This window comes from Protomyces lactucae-debilis (assembly GCF_002105105.1).
Source record: "Protomyces lactucae-debilis strain 12-1054 chromosome Unknown BCR37scaffold_1, whole genome shotgun sequence".
Lineage (NCBI taxonomy): Eukaryota > Fungi > Ascomycota > Taphrinomycetes > Taphrinales > Protomycetaceae > Protomyces > Protomyces lactucae-debilis.
In genome coordinates, this window is record NW_024467993.1 from 55,720 (window position 1) to 76,469 (window position 20,750).

General features: G+C 51.4%; 9 protein-coding genes across 9 annotated transcripts; 4 read left to right on the plus strand and 5 right to left on the minus strand.

The window, feature by feature from the left end:
- Positions 1–371: 371 nt before the first annotated feature.
- BCR37DRAFT_375414 (uncharacterized protein) lies at positions 372–1,121 on the minus strand. Its single transcript, XM_040868371.1, has one exon. It carries the CDS (start codon positions 727–729, stop codon positions 454–456), a length of 276 nt encoding a protein of 91 aa, XP_040728054.1. The 5' UTR covers positions 730–1,121; the 3' UTR covers positions 372–453.
- A 2,533-nt stretch (positions 1,122–3,654) lies between these two features.
- BCR37DRAFT_342594 (kinase-like domain-containing protein) lies at positions 3,655–4,485 on the minus strand (the record flags this gene model as incomplete). Its single annotated transcript, XM_040867439.1, has 1 exon — positions 3,655–4,485. A coding segment is annotated over one exon (831 nt), but the record flags the coding sequence as incomplete, so codon positions are not given.
- Positions 4,486–4,600: 115 nt separating this feature from the next.
- On the plus strand, positions 4,601–8,046 carry BCR37DRAFT_231 (Metalloenzyme, LuxS/M16 peptidase-like protein). Its single transcript, XM_040866507.1, has one exon. It carries the CDS (start codon positions 4,717–4,719, stop codon positions 7,825–7,827), a length of 3,111 nt encoding a protein of 1,036 aa, XP_040728056.1. The 5' UTR covers positions 4,601–4,716; the 3' UTR covers positions 7,828–8,046.
- Positions 8,037–9,335, minus strand: BCR37DRAFT_195 (arginase). The gene has a single exon (XM_040866338.1). It carries the CDS (start codon positions 9,209–9,211, stop codon positions 8,246–8,248), a length of 966 nt encoding a protein of 321 aa, XP_040728057.1. The 5' UTR covers positions 9,212–9,335; the 3' UTR covers positions 8,037–8,245.
- On the plus strand, positions 9,335–11,390 carry BCR37DRAFT_98 (uncharacterized protein). Its single transcript, XM_040872557.1, has one exon. The coding sequence runs from the start codon at positions 9,459–9,461 to the stop codon at positions 11,046–11,048; it is 1,590 nt and encodes a 529-aa protein (XP_040728058.1). The 5' UTR covers positions 9,335–9,458; the 3' UTR covers positions 11,049–11,390.
- A 541-nt stretch (positions 11,391–11,931) lies between these two features.
- Positions 11,932–13,682, plus strand: BCR37DRAFT_375420 (pyridine nucleotide-disulfide oxidoreductase-domain-containing protein). The gene has a single exon (XM_040868372.1). The coding sequence runs from the start codon at positions 11,984–11,986 to the stop codon at positions 13,223–13,225; it is 1,242 nt and encodes a 413-aa protein (XP_040728059.1). The 5' UTR covers positions 11,932–11,983; the 3' UTR covers positions 13,226–13,682.
- BCR37DRAFT_375421 (mitochondrial distribution and morphology proteins-domain-containing protein) lies at positions 12,983–15,342 on the minus strand. Its single transcript, XM_040868373.1, has one exon. It carries the CDS (start codon positions 15,195–15,197, stop codon positions 13,275–13,277), a length of 1,923 nt encoding a protein of 640 aa, XP_040728060.1. The 5' UTR covers positions 15,198–15,342; the 3' UTR covers positions 12,983–13,274.
- A 63-nt stretch (positions 15,343–15,405) lies between these two features.
- BCR37DRAFT_375423 (uncharacterized protein) lies at positions 15,406–16,439 on the plus strand. Its single transcript, XM_040868374.1, has one exon. It carries the CDS (start codon positions 15,453–15,455, stop codon positions 16,077–16,079), a length of 627 nt encoding a protein of 208 aa, XP_040728061.1. The 5' UTR covers positions 15,406–15,452; the 3' UTR covers positions 16,080–16,439.
- Positions 16,440–16,963: 524 nt separating this feature from the next.
- Positions 16,964–20,742, minus strand: BCR37DRAFT_1102 (uncharacterized protein). Its single transcript, XM_040865921.1, has 2 exons — positions 17,141–20,742; positions 16,964–17,089 (listed from the first exon to the last, which is right to left on the minus strand). The coding sequence occupies exons 1-2, from the start codon at positions 20,650–20,652 to the stop codon at positions 17,074–17,076; spliced, it is 3,528 nt and encodes a 1,175-aa protein (XP_040728062.1). The 5' UTR covers positions 20,653–20,742; the 3' UTR covers positions 16,964–17,073.
- Between the last annotated feature and the right edge of the window lie 8 nt (positions 20,743–20,750).

Below are 20,750 nucleotides of genomic sequence, written 5' to 3' on the forward strand. Positions count from 1 at the left end.
CACATCGTGAATTTAGGGAGACCCCAGGAGAACTCCTCTCACGAAGTAACGATCGGCTCCAAACAGCGTATGTCTATGATCTAAGTATAGAGCTCTCTGGCCACTGTAGCTTGTAGCCAGATCGTGTCATGGTAGCTGGTAGGTACGATTGTGGCGATGTTTTGCATTCCCATTTGATCAGCATTGGGTCAGAGATCGATTCTCCAGGCCATGTTCGTACACTGCTATCTATGTCTATCGTCGAGGGGACGCTCGACAATATGTGTGGCCAAGCGACTGAGCCAATGCGTTTGACTCAGTGTACTGTTAAGCGAAGTCTTGATTTCGGGCAGCTGCAATGACAGGACACCAATGTAGGCAAGCCAAATGCGGTGAACAAGTGCAAGATGTGCCTAAGATCTATATACCTCAGCATCTATGAAACTCCTACATTGTAAATCAAGGCTTGATCTCTCATGATAATTGTGACATGACCTTGGTCAGCAATTGTGAGAGCAAGTTGGCCTTTTCAGAGTGAGGCATCTCCTGAAACACCTGATAGACAGGCTTAGAGTGAGAGTCACGAATGGCTCCGAGCCTGTTGCCTACTACAGCTCCCGCAAGAGCTCCCGGTATGTTGGCCAAGATGAAGCCGAGCGCCGCGCCGCTAGCGCCGCCAAGCAGCCCATAAAGGCGGCCAGTACCTTGAGCACGATCTTCAGCGCCGCCCAAGTTCTCATCATTCATCATCTCCTCAAACAAATCACCGAATTGCGCGTCTGCTTGTTGTCGCGCATTCTGCGCGTTGCCGCCAAAGAAGCTTGACCAGCCAGCACCTCCCGCGCCACCCGACCCGCGTGTCGCATCAAACTCGCGACGTCGCGTAGCATCAGAGAGGACGTAGTATGCGTTGTTGACTTCCTGGAATTTGGCCGTGGCATCCTCTTGTTCCTTTGAGCCGGATGGGAAGCGATCAGGATGTCTGATTATTAGCTTTAGTGGTCACCAAGCCAAATTCGACTCACGTTTCGAGCGAGCGCTTGCGATAGGCTTTCTTGATATCTGCGACGCTTGCTTCAGCTGCTACGCCGAGTATTTTGTAGTAGTCCATGCTCGACAAGTCGTGTGTTGGTTTGGTTGTGGCCAGGCTGGCGATTTGGACTCGCATGTGACTCTGCCATGACGTGGGCGCAACGACATCGATACCAGAGCAGAGCAGACGTCTACGACACGCGGTCCACGGAGCCATCTAGATGCTCACTAATGCTATCCGAGCTCTGGACTGCATCGCGCTGCACGTAAGCTGCGTCTCCTGTTCTAAAACAAGAGGCCTCGCCAATCGGCCACCAGCTGCAGTTCGTCAGATCAACCGCGCTGACTGCTAGGGGCATAGGTCAGTGGGACGGCGCAACAGAGCTGAGAACGTATATTGCAACTATATCATATCCTTCCGGCTGCGACTACAGAGATCAGTCGAATGGACCAGTGCTCTTTTCTCTCGCTATCGAGCAGCCCCTGAGGCTCGCTTATGTCCGAGGGAGCAAACATGAGACTCGCGTGGCATGTCAAGGAGGCTTTGCTCTAATGATCGGCTTATAAAAGTCTGCTTGTCCTCATCTTTCTCTTTCAAGACTCAAGGCGACTACTCAGACAACTATATCGCCAACATCAAAGGAAAATGCAACTGAAAGCTAACATTCTTTCACAGTTGATATGCACCACAGTTCTCTTGCGAACGAATCAGGCCAAGGCTGAGTCTTGTAATTCCGTATCCACAGACGACGAACTTCTGGACCTTCCCTCAAAGGGTTTCGACTGTACTTCTGACAAGGACAATATATGTCAGTTCAAGTCAAACCTTTGTCATTTCTGGACTGTGAGGAGCAGGCACAAGATCCCGCCAATTCCATCTGATTTTCAGCTTCTCCCATGCTCTGCCTATGCGATGGGCCCTGAGCAATCTTGCTGGGTGTTGGACATGAAATCGACCAATCCAAAGGTGTTCCCTGTGTTTGATCTATTCAAAAAGCGTTATATTATTTACTGTGGTCCGCAAACCAAGGAGGACAGTGCCGTCCCAAAATACTTGGAGACTCAAGCTAAAGCCTTGTATGGCGAGAAGGCTAGGAAGGTCGCTGGGTGCACGTTCAATCCACTTTACAGGGGTTATGATTGGGTCGAGTGTAATAACGTCACTTCCCAGTGTTTTTAAGCTCCGGGAGCTAGATCGACTGCAATCACGTAGCATTGCCATTCCTCGATAGCTTGCTACTCATCCACAAATTCACTCTCTTCTTCTTCATCCTCTTCGTCCTCTTCTTCAATCAAGTCAGCCTCATTCATTGTCATTGGCCGCCGCACGCTGCCAGACTTGTCCTTGCCACGATGACCTGCTTGTTGCTGTTGTTGCTGCAACAATGCACTACGCTTCTTGCGCGATGCGAAAATGACCGCATTGCCCCCCATTGCAGACTCGAAAACATTACGCTCTTTGCGTCCTCCAGGATGGCCAATCATGTATGGTGGCGGCGTCGATGGCATGACTTTGAGCGGGTTGCGCGATGTGCGCAGTGGCCTAGCACTTGCAAATGTAGAATTGGAACTCGTTGATGAGGCTTTACTGTGTCCCATGAATGGTGGTCCATGTCCGTACGATGCAACAGACGATTGTGCCGATGATGTAGAAATCGTTCGAGCAAGCGGCGGTCGAGTTGATGGAGAAGGTGAACGAAACCCGCCTTGCCGTGCATTTTCGTGTGCCGTGAGGTAAAGTCGCCTGCGACTCGCAACACTTGATGAACTTGAAATACGGCGCGGCATACCCGGTCGACTTGGACGATGTGGTCGAACAAAGGTGACGCCGCTCCCGCGAGAATCACGACTGCGCGACCGTGGACGATATGCGCTTGTCTGTGCTTGTTGAAGCGGCAAGACTTGCTTTTCGTGCGCTTTCTTGGGCGTTGGTGGTGATGCAGAAGACCTGGAAGACTTGCCAAGACTCAAGGCGCGATGTCGGCCTGTTCGTAGAGACTGCCCTGCCCACCACTCTTTCAACGTTGCTACAATGGACTGCTTCCGTTGACCCAATTCCTTTCGATTCGCAGAATCTTGCAAGTGGCCATCGCTTGCTTTCGGTGTCAGCTTTCTAGCATGATGCTGCTCAGAATCAGCTGGTTCGTCAGGCGCAGTTTCGCGATGCTCCACCTTGGCTGCCGTTTTGAATTGGCTAAATAGAGCAGGCGCTGTATTTTCCACAACAGGCGATGACACGACTCGTGGAGAATGCCGATGGCTACTAAGCAGTGCTTCTTGTTGTAGTCTCAGGCTTGAGTTAGAATCGGACGGAAAACGATAGCTCAAGCGGCGACTGTCCACACTGCGAGGTCTTGAACGGCTACGCGTTCTCAGGTCGCGGACTTCCCGTGCATCATTGTCGCCACTCAATCGACGCTGATGTCTCGCTTTCCGCTCTCGATGACGCTCCCTTTTAAGAGAGAGCCACCACCATCCACATAAACTATCGCAGCTGTAGTCCAGCACAGATGCCATGACTTTCTCTGTATTGATACCACCAACACTCATTCTTTCGAGTATCGTCTTTTCGAGGCGCGTCATGAACGTTGGCTCGTAAGGCTTGGCGAGATTGATGATCTGCTCAGGGGCAAAATCTATCAAGAATGGATGCTGTAGGATATCTTGCGCGCTCGGGCGCTTCTCTGGATCCTTGTTGAGCATACTCGTTATAAGTTGTGTCATTTCATCAGAGAAGAAAGGCGGAAACACAGGTTGCGACTCGAGAATCATACGCTTCGTCGCAAGCTCGTCCTCCTCATCGTAAGGCAATTGTCCACTGAGCAAAGCAAATAAGATGATGCCAAGCGACCAGATGTCCACCGGCTCGCCCTGATATTTTGAACATCGCAAAATCTCTGGCGCCGAATAAGCTGTTGATCCACACCACGTCTTCATAAAGCCCTTGTCATTTTCCCTAGTAAAGCCAAAATCGCCGAGCTTGACATTATTCTTGCGGTCCAAAAAGATATTCTCCAGCTTAAGATCACGATGTACAATGCCGCGAGAGTGGATATAGGCCACTGCACCGCATATTTGAGCAAAAATCTTTTTTGTTTCGCGCTCAGTCAATTGACGGCGCTTCAGCAGATACTCATACAATTCACCTCCACCGCAATGCTCCAAAACTAGCCAGACACGCTCTTCTGTTACAATGACTTCATATAGCTGCACAACATGCGGATGATGCAAGCGCCGATGGTGATGAATCTCGCGCGCAAGTGTCGGCGCTTCCGATTTGGGTGTACCTTTTAGCACCACCTTACCGCCGAGAAACTTGTGCGTCGCTTGATAAGCATGGCCATAGGATCCTTTCCCGACTTCGCGGCCGAGGCTGTAGTTGCCGATGGTTTCGCATGCAAGCGCAGTAAACGATCGCACAAGCTCGTTGTAGGATGCTGCGAGGTTCGCCTTGAGGTTTTTGTCCTCGCGCATTGAGGTATCGTTCGGATCAAAGAGTCATGAGGGGTGACAGGTGGAGGACGCTTGCGACAACGCAGGGAGAGGGCTTGTTTGCTTTGTCCTGGGCTGCTCGTCGCTGTCGCGCAAGTTTGAGTCTGTGCCTGGGTGTGAGCTCCTCCAGGTGATCTCTCGTATTTGCAGTTGAACATGAGAACATCGACCAGAGCAAACAGCCAGACACTGAGCAGATAGACTCTGCTGGCTATGGTCAGCTCTCAATTTGACCATCATACTATCCACAATGCTGGCAAGCGTATCAACCTATGTACTTCCAAGCAGACTGGCCTTTCCTGTGTTCAGGTAGAGCTGGAGGTACCCACTGTCTCTGGCTACTTCACGCTTGCCACCGAGTGCTTTAATGACTCTGGCTCACCGCACACGCTTGAACATCTCATATTCCTGGGCTCTGAGCAGTACCCTTACAAAGGTGTCCTAGACTCACTTGCCAATCGTGCATTCGCGCAAGGCACAAATGCTTGGACCGATACAGACCATACGGCCTACACCATCGAGACCGTTGGGCAGGAAGGCTTTCTTAGACTGCTGCCAATCTTTGTGGATCACATCTTGTACCCTACGATGACAGCCTCTGGTTGTTATACAGAGGTCTATCACATCAATGGCAAGGGCGAAGACGCAGGTGTCGTCTACAGCGAGATGCAAGGTGTCGAGAACACAGGTCCCAATTTGATGAGCTTGCGTGCCCAACGTGCCTTGCATGGCCTTGAGAGTGGTTATCGCAGTGAGACGGGTGGTATTTTGAGTGAGGTTCGCAAGCTCACCGTGGCTGAGATTCGTGCCTACCACGCAAAGTACTACCAGGCGAACAATCTCGTCTTGGTCATCACAGGCAAAGTTGATCAAGCAGCACTTTTGGGGACATTGCAGGGGGTCGATGCGACCATTCTTGGGCATGGTCCTGTGAATTTGACAGGTCCACGGCCGTGGGTCGACTCTCATCCAGTCTTCCAATTGAAACAGACAAGCAAAGAAACCGTTGCTTTTCCAGAGGAAGACGAGTCTATGGGCGAAATTGCCATTACCTGGCCAGGTCCATCTGTTGTGGACTACATTGATCACTATGCCATTGATATGCTGGGCATGTATCTTGCTCACAGCGCCGTCTCTCCTATGCAAGCGGCTCTTGTCGAGCTGGAGGATCCACTGTGTACAGATGTCGACTTTTATTTGTCCGATCGACTTCGCAGTACTTTGACAGTCTCACTTGCGTCTGTCCCAGTCGAGGACCTCGATAAGGCCGAAGCCGTGTTCTTTGAGACCATTGAACAGGTGCTCTCGAAGGACTTGGACATGGAACGTATGGCGCATCTCATTCGCAAGGATAAGCTCAAGGTGACAAATGTCGTCGAGACAGACCCTCATGGCGCTTTTTCGACCCCTATCATTACAGACTTCATCTATGGTACCCGCGATGGTGCTTCATTGAGCAAGGCGCTCGACGATGTTCAAATACTGGACGAGCTTTCTACCTGGTCATCTGGAGACTGGCAAGCGTTCATGCGAAAGTGGCTCGTTGAAGCACCTCACCTGACTATTTTTGGCAGACCGAGTGCTGCTCTTGCCACTAAATTACAACAAGCGGAAAAGGATCGGATCGCTGCGCAAGCTGCCAAATTTGGCGATCAGGGTCTCAAATCTCTTGCTGAGAAGCTCAAGCAGGCGCAAGAGGAAAATGACCGACCGATGCCAGAGGAGATGATTGCCTCATTCCCGGTACCACCTATTTCGTCCATCAACTTCATCACGCAAGAGACTGCTCGTGGTGGCATTCTTGAATTGCCAAAGCTCGATAATGCAAGTCAGCGCCTCGTCGATGAAGACGACACGTCTCTGCCGTTCTTTGTGCAATTTGACAACACGCATCCATCAGAGTTTGTGAGCATCAATTTGTACCTGACTTGCTCTTCAGTCTCAAGCGAGCTCCGTCCCTATCTGTCCATTTTCCTACAAACATTCTTCCTCAACCCACTCATCAAAGATGGGGTGGAGATTGACTATGAGGATGTCGTCACAAAGCTCGAAGCGGATACGCTGTCTTACTCGGCCTCCTTCGGTTCTGGCTCTGGCTTTGGTGAGATGATTCGCATCAAGCTGAAGCTGGAGGTTTCAAGCTACGCCCTCGGCATTACCTGGCTGCAGGACTTGATTTACAATGCTGACTATCAAGCTGAACGTATCGGAGTCGCATTGAGCAAGGTTCAGAATGACCTGCCCTCATACAAGCGTGAGGGCGATTCAGTTTCGTTGGCCGTCCTGGGCGCATTGCAGCTCGATGCAACAAAGTCTGTGGCTCGTGCTGCAAATCTACTCGATCAAACGCTCTTCCTCGATAAGCTCGAGGACGAGCTCGAGGAAGATGAAGAAGCCGTCTTGAGCAAGTTTGATCAAATCAGAAGTCAACTCTTCCAACCCGCCAACATGCGTGTCCATGTCGCAGCCGACGTCGCGCGTCTTCAGGGACCCCTTTCCTCTTGGCAAGCATTCGGACCTGGACCCGCTTCGCGTGGTCAAAAGCGTCCCCGAACAGATTCGCAGGGACAGTCGGATGGCACTGCCAAGCTTCAGAAAATCACCCTTTCTCAGCATTGTTTGACGCCATATGGGCAACGTCCAAACGGGCAAGCGCAAGTCATCAGTATCTCGACCGATTCTGCCTTCGTTCAACTCTTTGCAAGAAGTCTCAACATCTTCAACGATCCAGATCTACCGGCACTGCTTGTGCTCATTGCATATCTCAATGCGATGGAGGGTCTGCTTTGGAAACACATTCGTGGTGCTGGACTGGCATACGGTGCTGATCTCAAGCTGGACCCTGAATCAGGCTGTGTCTACTTTTCCCTATATCGCGCTGCAGACCCCATCAAAGCACTTCAAACGGCAGCGACAATGCTGCGTGCGCTAGTTCCTGGCAACACGAGCAGATCGGACGGGTTGAGCGTACTCATGATTGATGGCGCTAAATCGAGTCTTGTGTTCGACTTTGTTTCTCGTGAGTCGTCCGCATCTGCGGCTGCGCACCAGTCATTCATCAACCAAGTCCTCAAAGGCCAATCTGCCTCCTACCGGCGCGATCTATTGAAAGCCATACAGAAGGTAGAGATGCAAGAGATGGAGGCTATGCTGAAGAAGCACCTTGTACCCCTCTTCGAGCCGAGCTCCTCTAATCTGGTATGTGTCGTTGGCAGTAGTAAAGTCCAGGAGTGTGAGTCTGGTTTCAGCGAGATGGGCTACGCAACCAAGGCATGCTCACTAGAACAATTTGAACAGCAGTACATCAAGGGAGACAAGCTATAGACAGGTGTGCTTGTAGAATCTTGTGGATTTATATCCTTCCTCGAAGATCGAACGAGGGCCTAACCAATTTCTGAGCGGCGAGGTTGGCACCCTACCAATTCCTAGAGTCACAATGGCCCTGGCCCTCAGAAGGACCGTCCTCCTGCGCTGATGCAGTTGAGCGTCCCAAATATCCCTGCCAGGAAGCAGCACTGGACCTAGGTCTGAGCCGTCAACAAAGATTTTCTACATCAGAGACTGAGTGTATGTAACGATGTCATTCTAATTTCATACAGACATCAAAGGTACAGTCGACCTGGAAGCTACGAACAAAATACTGAGCGCTTGCAATCGAAGCGGATCAAAGCTGTCCCGGCCTCCTCCATCAATGGCCAACAGGTAGGGATTTCAATTTCCCGAGTGCGTCCTTCGTTCGAGCTCAGAGGAGTGTCTCGCCCAATGCGCATCGCACAAGACTGGTTGAAATATCCAGAGTTGCCTGCACTTCTTGGTCACCTGCTGTTCCTTCACTGCGCAAGTTTGGGTTCACCTCGACCAGGTCCATCGAGACGAGACAGCCCGTCTCCGCAATCGCCTCGCAGATATATGTACCTTCCCTAAACGTCAGTCCTCCCCTGACAGGCGTGCCTGTTGCCGAAACAAAGACTGGATCAATGGCATCCACATCGTAGCTGAGATGAATAGGCCTTGTCAAGTTTGGGTTGACGCGATCGAGCGCCATCTGGACAACTGTGCCAATGCCATACTTGTCGATATGATGCATGCTATAAGCTGCAATGTTGCGGGCGCGAATGATACGCCTCTCTTCAGGATCAATGTCACGTAGACCAATGTAGGCTAGTCTGGACGTATCGAGACATGCTGGTATCCATTGAAGTGTTTCAGGAAGTGACGATTGCGGTCCTGCTTGACCAGTGACGAATGAGACGGGACATCCATGAATATTGCCAGACTCCGTCGATGTGGGTGTATTGATATCCGCATGCGCGTCAATCCAAAGGACGCAAGCTTCCGGGTACTGCTTCATCAAGCCCACAATAGTACCAATGGCCAGAGAGTGGTCGCCGCCAACAGTCAGTGTCAGGCCACCAGTCGCAGCACTACGACCACATACCTCTGATAGCTTCTTTGTCACTGAAGACACAAAGCGTGTATTCTTCATGATGCCAATGGGCGGATCTTCCGCCGGCTTGAGTGCAAGCACATCCAGATCCTGCAAGAGCTGAGCATCCCATCCACTCTGCTTGATCTGGTCCATCAAGCCGTGGTTCAAGAGCATGGCCGGTCCATCGTCCACACCGCCTTTGGCCTGACCGCCAGAGAAGGCGACCGGCACAACATTGACATGGTGGCTCTTGAGAAACTTGCTAGGAGTGTATGACATGTTTTGCAAGATATCAAAGATGTGGTATGGGGCAGGGAAGAAAGTGTCAGGCACTCATGCGGCACTATAAGGGGTGTTTCGGAAGGCGTCTGGCTGGCAGTGCACTCGGGTGTGTTCTTGACTGCTGCAATACTCGGTCGCGTCGCGCTGTTCAATTTTTTGCTGCACTTCGGATGGGCCGCGCTCTCTCTCTCTCAGGAATCCCAACTCCGCATCGGACGCAGAGACAGACCTCAACCAAAACGTCATGGCACGCCCAACAAGCCGCAGCAGTAGTAGCTTCTTCGAGGCACTTGCAAAGCATGATCACGGTTCCAATGCCATTGCTACGCCCACCGAGGCGCATACCTACGCACAGCTCCTCACGGCTGCAAAACAGGTGCGAGATGCATTGAGCAGTCAAGGTGCCAAGAAAGGCGACCGAATTGCCATCTTGGCCGGCAAAAATATCCACTATGCCGCTGCTTTCCTCGGCACTTGGCTCGCTGCGTGCATTGCTGTGCCGTTGTGTACATCTCACCCGATTCCGGAGCTGCAGTATACGGTAGAAATAACGGAGTCGTCGATTCTACTCGCGACTGAAGTCTTCCAACAGCAAGGGGCGGATCTGTGCGATGCTGCCAAAGGTCTCAAAGTTGTCAGCATCGAAGAAGCCATGTCAAAAGCATCGGAAAGTACAGATGATTGCTATGAACCTGCTTCGGAGGATGAGGCTCTCATCATCATGACCTCCGGCAGCACAGGCAAGCCGAAGGGAGGTCTGCACACACATGCATCCATGCTGGCACAGATGAAATCACTCCAGCAGGCATGGGGCTACGAGCATCGCGATGTGCTCTTGCATGTCCTGCCACTGCATCACATTCACGGCATTGTCAATGCCTTTCTCACCGTCTTGTACGCTGGCGGTTGTGTTGAATTCGCGGATGATAAATACAGTCCTGACAAGGTCTGGTCGCGTCTACGTATTGGTAAACCCAGTCAGCCTCAGGCAAACATATCCCAGCAAGATCGACATGTTACGTTGTTCATGGCAGTGCCAACCATTTACACAAAATTACTTGCTGCAGCACCCGAGGGACTCACACCAGAGCAGTTCGAGCATATTGAACTGTGCGTTTCTGGAAGTGCAGCATTGCCGTCCAGTGTGAAACAGCAATGGCAAGCACTAACGGGTCATGTCCTCCTTGAACGTTACGGCATGACGGAGATCGGTATGGCCCTCTCCTGTGGACTCGTCATCAAAAATCGTCTCGACTCCAGTGTCGGCTGGCCGATGCCTGGTATTCAAGCAAAATTGGTGGATGGGGAGACTGGTGAGCGTATTGATGCCTTTGATACGGAAGGTGAGATTTGGATTGCTGGCGAGCAGCTCTTCAAGGGATACTACAACCAGCCTGAACAGACCGAAAAGGAAATCGTCACGGAAGATGGAGTTCGCTGGTTCAAGACTGGTGATGTTGCGATCCGCTCTGAAGAAAATCGTGGCGCTTACTACATCCATGGACGATCATCCGTGGATATTCTCAAGTCTGGAGGCTACAAGCTCTCTGCACTGCAAGTCGAGCGTGATATCCTCGAATTTCTGGGTGACAAGGTCAAGGAGGTGGCCGTTGTTGGCCTGGACGATGCAGAGTGGGGACAAAAAGTTGCCGCACTCGTCACTTTGCAAGCAGATGAGACCTTGACTATCAAGGAATTGCGGGATGCATTGAAGAAGCACATTGCACCCTACAAAATTCCACAGGCGCTCAAGGTTCTACCGGACGGTATACCGCGCAACGCTATGGGCAAGGTCAACAAGAAGGATTTGGTCGCTCGCTATGACGAGCTTTGAGGTAATTGGGGTTTGGATCTTGTGTCTGAACAATGGTCTATTGTTTGCCTGTATGAGGCTGCACCAAGACAATGCTCGTGGTGAATCCGTCCCAGGAGACAGAGAAAGCCAAGACACCCGCACGCCATGGCCACGGCTTCATCGTACGCGCTCAGCACGGCACCGACAAGTGTTCATTCATTGCTCGAATGAGGACAGGCCTTCCATCGACACCACTTGACGCAATGCAAGTCTCTGGGCGATACTGCTGGCTTTGTACCGAAAGAGGTCCGTTCGTCCGTTCAATGTGAATATGTCCATCTTTGCTGGGATTGGAGTTGGTAGATATTTCTGACATATGTAAGCGGAGTTTGGCACCTCATAACTTTTTGTTCAGCCACGAGAGTTCTCTGCAGCTGAATAGCCTGTCGTTGAAGCTTGTCGGAGCGCCAATTGCGAGACATCTCGTTGGAACAAGGAGAACACAATAGAAACCTTGTTCACTTCGTTTGCCGCTTTTCCGCTTGTCTCGCATCCATCTTCTCCTCTAGCTTTCTTGGCTCAGGACAAGATGCGACATCGGTGATGTCTGGATTGTGAGCATAGAAGGATCGACAGCATTCATAGAGGCGGTCGACTAGGTATTCGCATTTCTCTTGCTTATAGCCGTTATTGGCAAGACATGTTTGTATATCGCAAGTGAATTCACTGAATATTAGCAAAAGCATTGGAGCATGGGTCAATGCACGTACTGACAAGGCACATGATTGCGATTGCCCTTCTTCTGGTAGATAAATGGAGCCATGCCAGCTGATTGTATAAATAAGGTCGAGGAGCCTCGAGATGTCAACGTCGCGGGTGTAATTTGTTCAGATGGAAATTCGATTTCATCATCTCGCGCCATCGAACGTGAAAACACAAAACCAGCTACAGCAAGACGTACACCGTCAGTGACCATGCGACTCGTCATGCTGCGGCCAGCCTGCACAGTATGCACCAGATCCAACGCATTGCAAAGTATATCCCGGAAATGCTTCGCCAGAGGCCTCACAACAAACCTCCAGAACCGCTTTGACGCCGCTGTGATTGGCGCAGGACCCGGTGGGTTGACTTGCGTGTCGAATCTACTCGCTCAGGGACTCAAGCGGGTCGCTTTGATTGATCCTTCTTTTACGGGTGGTCGGATTCATGAAAAGTACCGCGAAGTACCATCCAATACAAAGACCAAGATGTTTGATGCCTGGGCAGCTGGCACTGAAGTCTCTCGAAGGATATTGGCTGAGCGGACGAAACGAGGCGAAGATGCTTATAAGCATCTGCAGAGCTTGGACCCAGAGCAAGGATGTTCGCTGGGCGAGGCGGTCGATGTTGCGCAGATGCTGTCTCGTGGGTTTTGTGAAGATGCACGAGTCAAGCCCATCAAGGCATCAGTCACTCAGCTGCAAAGGAATGGAGATGGCTATGTCCTGCCGGAACTTGGTGTCTCTGCAGAGCGCGTCGTGTTGGCCACAGGCAGCCATCCACGTTCAACAGACAAGGCGCTGCTTGAACGGCATCCGCACTTGATTGAGTTGCCACTTGATTTGGCGCTCAAACCTTCTTTGCTCAAGACGTCTCTATCGACTCCCTCTACAGTTGCCTTGATTGGATCATCGCACAGTGGTATCTTGGCGCTCAAGAATCTGTATGAGCAGGGACACCGTGTCTACAATTTCTACAGATCACCACTGTTGCATGCTGAATACAAGGAAGGTTGGATCCTATGGGATAATACAGGCCTCAAGGGTGTTGCATCAGATTGGGCGAAAGCGACACTCGAAGATGAATCACGGCTGCCGAGCAACATCAAGCGAATCCCACTCAAGACGCTCGACGATAAGGGCAAAACGCACAATGAGGCGGATATATACGATAGATGGCTGAAGGATTGCACACACATCGTGAGTGCAACTGGCTATGTCGGCAATCCAATTCCAAGCATCACTGTGGATGGCGAACAAGTCAAGCCATCCTTTGACCCACTCTCAGGCAGGTTCCTCAACGAGCACAAGCAAGCGTTGCCAGGACTTTTTGGTTCTGGTATCGCGTACCCTGAACGTGTGACGGACCCTGAGGGACACAGTTCCTCCAATGTCGGTTGGTTCAAGTTTCAAAAGTTTGTCGGCCGCGTTGCCCCAGAATGGGTGGCTCGGCCTTGAGAATGGGCATAGCATGTCTTCCTATATTTTCTCTATCATCATGATGCATCTAAGGCGCTGCAGCAGGCACGACATTGCGCATTGCAACAACCACGAGCTGTGCAACCATTTGTAGGGACCAAAAGCCAACTGCTTGAATGCGTCGCTTTTGTCGTTTCCGCTCATACAAGCTTTCCACAAATCCATCATATAATGCTTGTGACACGCCAGATTGTAGGCCACAATCCCACCATGTCCATGATCCCTCGAAATTATTGCACGGTAGTGAAATATGTGCATGGACGGGAATAAATGTCTTGCGTGAATTGATGTATGCCACAATCGGTCGAACAAGCGCCGCATTCACACTCGACAAGTCATGCTGAAACAGAGGTACTTGTGCCTTAGCATCATTGAGTCTAAAGTGGACATCAATCTCGATATTTTGTTGTAGCCAATTCTCCCCGGATGCTGAGAGGAAGGATTGGAAGGAAGCACCTTCACCTTTGCGACTTCGAGCAGTCGCTGCAGCGACTGTTGGGACATCATCACTCGCAGTAACAGATTCGGCGATGTTGGAGATGACTTGCGCAATGTTGGGTTCCTCGATTTGCTGTGGAATGACAAGATCTGCAATAATGTCGCAGGTTCCTTCTGTGATCCAGCCGAGTGGCCCCTCGGCGCCTTCGTTGATGTGGTCTATCCGAATACCATCCATGCGGAAGCGTGCTTCTCGCTGGTCAGAATGCGGTAGGAAGAAGGATTGCTTAGGGTGTAAGGTAATGAGGGAGTTGTCATAACTGCCGCTCACATGATTGGCACACAGAAAGTCGTAAAACAGATAGCGTTTGCGCAATCTTGGCAAGTCGCATGAAAAGATGCTGGCTGTGAAGGGTCGAAATCCAGCTGGTTGGTGCACTGTGACGAGCAAGTCTTCCAGCTTGAAGGAATCCAGCTCAAAATCGCCATACTGGGGTTTGTGTCGGTAGTCGAGTGGGTCGAGGGGTTTACTTTGATCCCAATGAACATGCGTTCGATCAACAACACCTCTGACACCCTTGAGCTCGATATCCTTGAGCAATCCACGACCGTTCCACCACTTGACAAAGGAGAGGGTGACATCGACCGCCTCGATGGTGACATCAAACTGCGTGTAATTCGCATCCTCTGCTCCCTCTTGCGTGGCATCACGTAAAGGCAATGGCGTCAGTTTCGCCGCCGCTTGCGCTGTAGCTTCTGCTAGACTGCCTTGTCGCACACCAGCCGGCAAGGCCATACTCGCTGGACGTCTTGAGACAAAGACATTGGAGAATCGGATACACCCATTTTTCCATTCTGGGACAATTGCATTTTCAAAGACGACGGTGATGCCTAGTGACTTTGTCAAGTAACTGCCGACCTTCTTTGCTAGAAATTCTTGTGCAGAGATGGTATTGATGGCTGCAAGAGCAAGCGAGACAAAGGTGGTCGTCCCGACGATGATCCAGATGAGATGGCCAAATACAATCCATGAGAAGAAGGCTGAATAATCATCTGCGCGAAACGGTCGATTGGATCGTGTGAGAAACCACTTGGAGCGTACCCGTAACCGTCCAAAGAAGCCAGTCGCCGTAGCAAGCAATTCTTGCTTTGTAGGCACCGATCTCGGCAAAGTTGGCAAAGTCGGCAGGGATGGTAGATAGGACGTCGGTTCTTCGTCCTTCTTCGCTGTTGCTGGATCCCTTGCATCCCTGTGATTCTCTCTTGACGCCTTGCTACATCTGTTGCGCGTCGTGCTGAATGCTCGATGTACGTCATCAACCCTCGTCCATGGCTGTCGTCGTGCCATAGCATTGCTTGACAAGTCTCTATAAGCAAGCACATTGGCTCTGGGTGTCATCACAGGAGCACGGTAGGCGCGATGCAGGAGCCGTGTTGTAAGTGCGAGCCGATGACCAGTGATCATGGCTGCTGCTGAAGCACTCGATGTCGCTCTGCTACTCCAACTTGCCATTGTAGACCATGTAAGTTGCACAGCTCCGTAGTTGATATCCAATTGAACGGATGATCTTCACAGCTGGCCCAAGGACTACCCTGCAGCTATCTAAGTCTCCTGAAGCAGGCCCTTGCTTCTGGTGCTGTAGATGTTTGCCGCCTCGTTTTGTCTTTTCTGCTTTCTTGGGGGAGGAGCTCCCAGAAAAGATTAAAAAATTGACCAGCGACTGTATAGCTACTACAGACTATATACCAAGTACTGCGAGCTAGAGACATGGCCGACGCCTCCGCCATGGACCTCGACATTGAGGGAAAGCCACAATTCAAACCAGCAGCAGAACAAGCACTCCGCGTCAAGCCATCCGCTCAAAAGATACCCATCCCACCACACCGCATGTCCCCCCTCAAGGCACAGTGGTCGCGCTTGTACCCGCCGCTCGTCGATCACCTCAAGCTACAAGTGCGCATGAACATCAAAAACAAGCAGGTCGAATTGCGGACATCCAAGTCCACCACAGACTCTGGCGCTCTTCAAAAAGGTGCTGATTTCGTCAAAGCCTTTGCGCTGGGCTTTGATCTCGATGATGCGATTGCCTTACTGCGACTCGATGACCTCTACATTGATACATTTGAGATTAAAGACGTCAAGACCCTGCAAGGCGATCATCTGTCTCGTGCCATTGGCCGAATCGCTGGCAAGGACGGCAAGACCAAATTTGCGATTGAAAATGCAACACGCACACGCATTGTCCTAGCAGACAGCAAGATTCACATTCTCGGTGGGTTTCAAAATATCAAGGTTGCGAGAGACGCTGTGGTTTCCTTGATTCTTGGTAGCCCGCCTGGCAAAGTGTATGCCAATTTGCGCAATGTCAGTGCGCGGATGAAGGAACGCTTCTAGTAGAATAATGTGCATAGCGACAGCGTGTTATTGCTTTTCAAGAAGGACCAACAGCGAATCAGTGGGTGTCATGTATGCTTTGAACCAGATCTTGCTTTAGTGAATGGTCCAGCCCTATCTGCAATACTACATCAGGGCGCCTCAGTCTTGACGACACCCCGTTGCTCAAGCTGCTTGGCAAGCGCCACATACAATGATCGTTTCCGCTCACCAGCAGCACGACCCGAGGAGTATCCACCTGAACGACCCAACACGCTTGATCTCAACAAGCTCGCATCCATAGAACCCTGTCCGTACTGCGTCATGCTGAAACTCGCATTGGGTGTACCTGACCTCGATTGCTGATGACGAGGACCAGCACCATACCGCGCATGTCCATTCGCACTGACTGCTGCGCTCACCGATCGACTCATTTGGCCACTCACAGGCCGAGGCGTCCGATACTGTGTTGAATCACTCGACACGGGTCGTGAACCAGACACAGACGACGAATCCACTAATGCGCGCTGCAAGGCTTCCACTTCAACTGCTTTCGCTTCCGCCAAACGTGATATATTGCTCACAGCTGCTGCGACGTTCTCGGGAGCCGGTGCACCGCTTGTTTGACCATGTGTTCCTGATTGACTTGCGAGTTGCGTTCGCAAGAGTGATAATTGAGATTGCAATCCATCCAGTGATTTTTCCGTCGCATTGAGTTTTTGCCTGAGTATACGCTGATGCTGAGCGTGTTCAGGCCCGAGCCCGGAGAGCTGTGCTTGCGTAGCAGAGGCATCATCTGTTCGTTGTCGAACAATGCGCGCGATATTGACCTGCTGAGCGTCCAGCTTTGCAAGACTCGAACGCACAGTCACAAGCGCATCATTGGACTTGGACGATTGCGTTGCAATGGATTGCACTTCTGCCAAGAGTGAGAGGGCATCTGCATGAATGTCACCAGCGTGGTGGAGTGAGCCCTCAACCTCTTTGGATACGTCAATAAAGCGTTTCATAGCCTTCAGATTATCGGCAACCTTGATGTTAGTAAACGCGACTGGAGACAAGATTGGCTTACCACCACAAACTCTTGATTTGCTTGCTGATATAGCAAATCAAGCTGACGAGCAATTTCATCCGTTTCCGTGCTCTTCGGCTGACTCACTTCTTCAAGTGTTTTGAACGCGGCAAGTACAGGTGGCCCCTTGGGAAACGACTCGCGCCGTGCATCAGGACTCTTGGACTTTGACTTGCCTCGTGCTTGTGGGCTTTTGGACTTTGACGTGTGTTTTGACAATGACCCGTCAGCAGCGCGTGAACCCCTCGTTGGCGCGACTGGATCGATAGCCTGAGCCTTCGCAGGTGCTGATGGGACGGCATCAGTGCGAACAGCTTCAAACTTGCTCTCCACTTGCACAGGCTTGTTCGATGCTGGTTTTCCTTGGCTTTCTTCCGAATCACTACCAAGCAAGAAAACTTGCTGCGCAGGCTTTTGCGCTGTTGCTGCAGGCCCACCAAAGTTGAAGGTCGGCTGAGCCTTCTTCTCTGGTGCGGGAGTGAAATTGAAGGGACTGCTTGAATTGGCTTTGCCAAGCTCATTCGAGGCTGTCGGAGAATCAGTAGCAGCTTTGGATACCTCTTGGGTCTTGTCCACCGCTTTTGTTGACGCAGCAGGGACATTCACCGCTGTCTTCACAGGTTCGACGGCTTTCTTATCAGACGCAGCAGAAGTCGTGGATGCAGGTTTCGTAAAGTCAAAGGCAGGTGTGTTGGAGCCAATGGAAAACTTGGTCGTTTTTGGAGCATCCTGGTTCTCAGTTGCTGCAGCATCAGCAGCACCTGCAACGGGCGACGACGAGCTGATTGCTGCAGACGGCGATGCTGGTGTTGCATCCTTCTGCACACTCGGTGCTTTTCGGAAATCAAAGGCACTCCCACCAGAAAAGGCAGTACCGGGTCTCGAATGTTCTGACACGGGTGCAAACGGTGATGCACGCTGTTCAGACGACGTACTCGATGCGAATTGGAAAGCAGCTGCTTTGGGACCGAATGCAGAACTGCTTGGTTCATACTCTTCTTCACTTTGTGTTGCATCACTGGCTTCTTCTTCCTCTTCGTCTGAATCTTCTGCAGCGTCGCTATCATCGTGATCAGAGTGATAATCAGGTCCTGAATCTGGCTCGTCTTTTGAGGGTGACACAGCATCCTCATCTGTTTCAAACTCACCTTCCTCCTCGGAGAACTTTGCAAAATCATCGTCTTTTGATGGTGTTGCATCAGCAACAGCTGTGAAGTCAAAGGGAGGTACTTGTTTCACTTCATCATGCACAGCAGTACCCGATTCTGCCTTGACTTCAGAGGTACTGCTCGAAGAGGTCGATGGCAGAGAAAATACAAACGGCTTCTTCTCCGCCACAGGATTTGGAGTAGCACGCAGTGCTGCAGAGACGTCCGGTAATGCAGTCTTGACGGACGTTGGGTCAGGTGGCAACGGTGCATCCTCTGTGACTGGAGACTTCACAAGTTTCGGCGATGGTGGTAATGGTGCATCCTCCTCAATAGGCGGCGCGGGTGCAGGTGCTGGCATGGCGGGCAAATCAACCACTTTCTTGCTAGCCCCGGTAGGCGCAGGCGAGTCCTCAATAGGTGGTGCAGGAGCAGGACTCGGCATGGCTGGCAAACTTGAAGACCCTTGACCAAAACCAAAACTCGCCATTGAACCACCGGTCGTGGTGGCTGCTGGCTTGGCAGAACCGAAACCGAATCCACCTGCTTGTGCGCTTGGAAACGTGAAACCGCCAGGCTTGCCAAAGACGGATGTCTTTTCTGTTGGGGTTGCTGCTGCCGCTGCACCAGTAAATCCTAGTCCACCCATATTGAATGCATCGCCTGAAGTCGTCGTTTGCGGTTCCTTTGCATCAATATCAGCCAGCTTATCTTCACCCTCCTCCTCATCACTATCCGGCAATTGCATAATGGGTGCGCGTTTCGGTTCAGAAGGTGTTGCTCGTGCAGGAGCAGAGGTTGTGGTCGTAGATGGGAATCCAGTAAAAGCACTCGCCGACCCCTTTCCAAACGCACTTGATCCAAACGCACTCGTGGCAAAGCCAGGAGATTTTGGTTCTGTGGCTGTAGCCATCCCAGCAAATGGATTGGGTTTCTCTTGTTGTGTAGGCGTACCAAAGCCACCAAACGTGGGTGTACCACCAAAAGCACTGCTACCAAATGCTGATGGTTTCCCAAAGGCACTGCTTGCACCGAATGCAGGTGCTGTACTACCAAATGCATTGCTGCTTGTGCTGAATGCACCCTGGGCTGGTGTTGTGGTAGGATTGGCAGCAGCGAAGGGTGAATTGGTTTGTGATGGAGCGAATGCTGAGCTGAATGGTGATGGCACTGCCTGTGCAGCAGATGCGCTGAAGGGTGATGCTGACACTTGAGCAGCAGTAGCCTGAACAGCAGGCGTCACCTCAAGTGCGTCCTCCACGAGGGAATGTTCAGAGTCAATGACCTTCCAAGCAGATAACCCACCATCATTATCAGCCACCCAGACAATCTTTTCTGTACCACGCGTTTCAATGGCAATACCAACGAGGGAGACTTCAACGTCGCGCTCAACACTATAGCGCATCATAGAGGTAGTTGTGAAGGAGAGAGTTGCATTGTGAACGGTACTGATGAGTCCGATATCAGCAGAAGTGGTGGATGCCGTTAAGAGCAAAGTCTTGGAGATGGGCATGATGGTGTAGAAAGGGGGGTGTGAGGTGTCTCCCCAAGAACCCGATGCGTTGTACAGCAGAGTATAGTTGAGCTCTGTTGACGAAGGATTGCGACGCAAGAGGTAGAGTGCAAGTTCGTCGTCTGCAGCACTGTAAAGGATACAGAAGAGGTTGTTCTCCAACCAAGCAACCGCGTTCACTTTACCCACAGATGCTGATGGAGGAGGGAGAGATGCCTTGAGTGCGCCTGAGGGTGTATATTGTCGTAGATACCCATCGCTATGTCCTGCAATCAGTTGCTTGCCACGCTGACTCCAAGCAATGGCAGTGCATGTATCTGCAATGCTTGTACTGCTAACACGTAGCTTGCCATCTGTCCCTAGAAATGCGATCGAGTCGTCGACTGGATTCGGAACAAGCTGCAGCAATGGACAGTCGAGCGACGTTGTGGCTGTCTGTACCAGATCATGCGTGAGGATCGCAATATTCGTCTCTGTAGCCACGACAAGCGAGCTAGAGGTATAGGCTAGATGTGTGATAGGAGCACCCACAGGCTGTACCTTGGGTGCCGTATACTCTACCGCCTTCTTCTGAAGGCCACTCAGCTTGTCATGTAGATCCTGCATGGGTCCTGTACATAGCTGGTGCGTACTCGTTGCATACGCATATTGCGATTGATCGGGAGATATCGCAAATAGCTGTGTACGCGACTGTGGATAGCCTGTGGGAAATGGGCCAGCGGAGAGCAGCAGCTGTGAGTCCTTGCCTATTGCCTCGAAAGTCTGTTGAGTTGTTGGGTGTTCGGATGTCTCATCCACGTTGATGGTGGGCTGGCTATCGCTTGTGGATGCGAGTGCTGCGAATGCATTGCTGCTGCTCATGGTCGTCGCTGTGCCTCGATGTGCTGTGCTGCTGTAGAATGTCGCGTACTGCGTGCTGAGTCGTGGTCGTCTCTTGCCCGTCGCGACTTTTTCTCTTT

Coding starts and splice junctions, on each gene's coding strand:
- BCR37DRAFT_195 (XM_040866338.1), bottom strand. CDS start 9,211: ATGTCATACACTCCTAGCAAGTTTCTCAAGAGCCACCATGTCAATGTT.
- BCR37DRAFT_375421 (XM_040868373.1), bottom strand. CDS start 15,197: ATGGCAAGTTGGAGTAGCAGAGCGACATCGAGTGCTTCAGCAGCAGCC.
- BCR37DRAFT_375414 (XM_040868371.1), bottom strand. CDS start 729: ATGATGAATGATGAGAACTTGGGCGGCGCTGAAGATCGTGCTCAAGGT.
- BCR37DRAFT_231 (XM_040866507.1), top strand. CDS start 4,717: ATGGTCAGCTCTCAATTTGACCATCATACTATCCACAATGCTGGCAAG.
- BCR37DRAFT_375423 (XM_040868374.1), top strand. CDS start 15,453: ATGGCCGACGCCTCCGCCATGGACCTCGACATTGAGGGAAAGCCACAA.
- BCR37DRAFT_1102 (XM_040865921.1), bottom strand. CDS start 20,652: ATGAGCAGCAGCAATGCATTCGCAGCACTCGCATCCACAAGCGATAGC.
- BCR37DRAFT_375420 (XM_040868372.1), top strand. CDS start 11,984: ATGCGACTCGTCATGCTGCGGCCAGCCTGCACAGTATGCACCAGATCC.
- BCR37DRAFT_98 (XM_040872557.1), top strand. CDS start 9,459: ATGGCACGCCCAACAAGCCGCAGCAGTAGTAGCTTCTTCGAGGCACTT.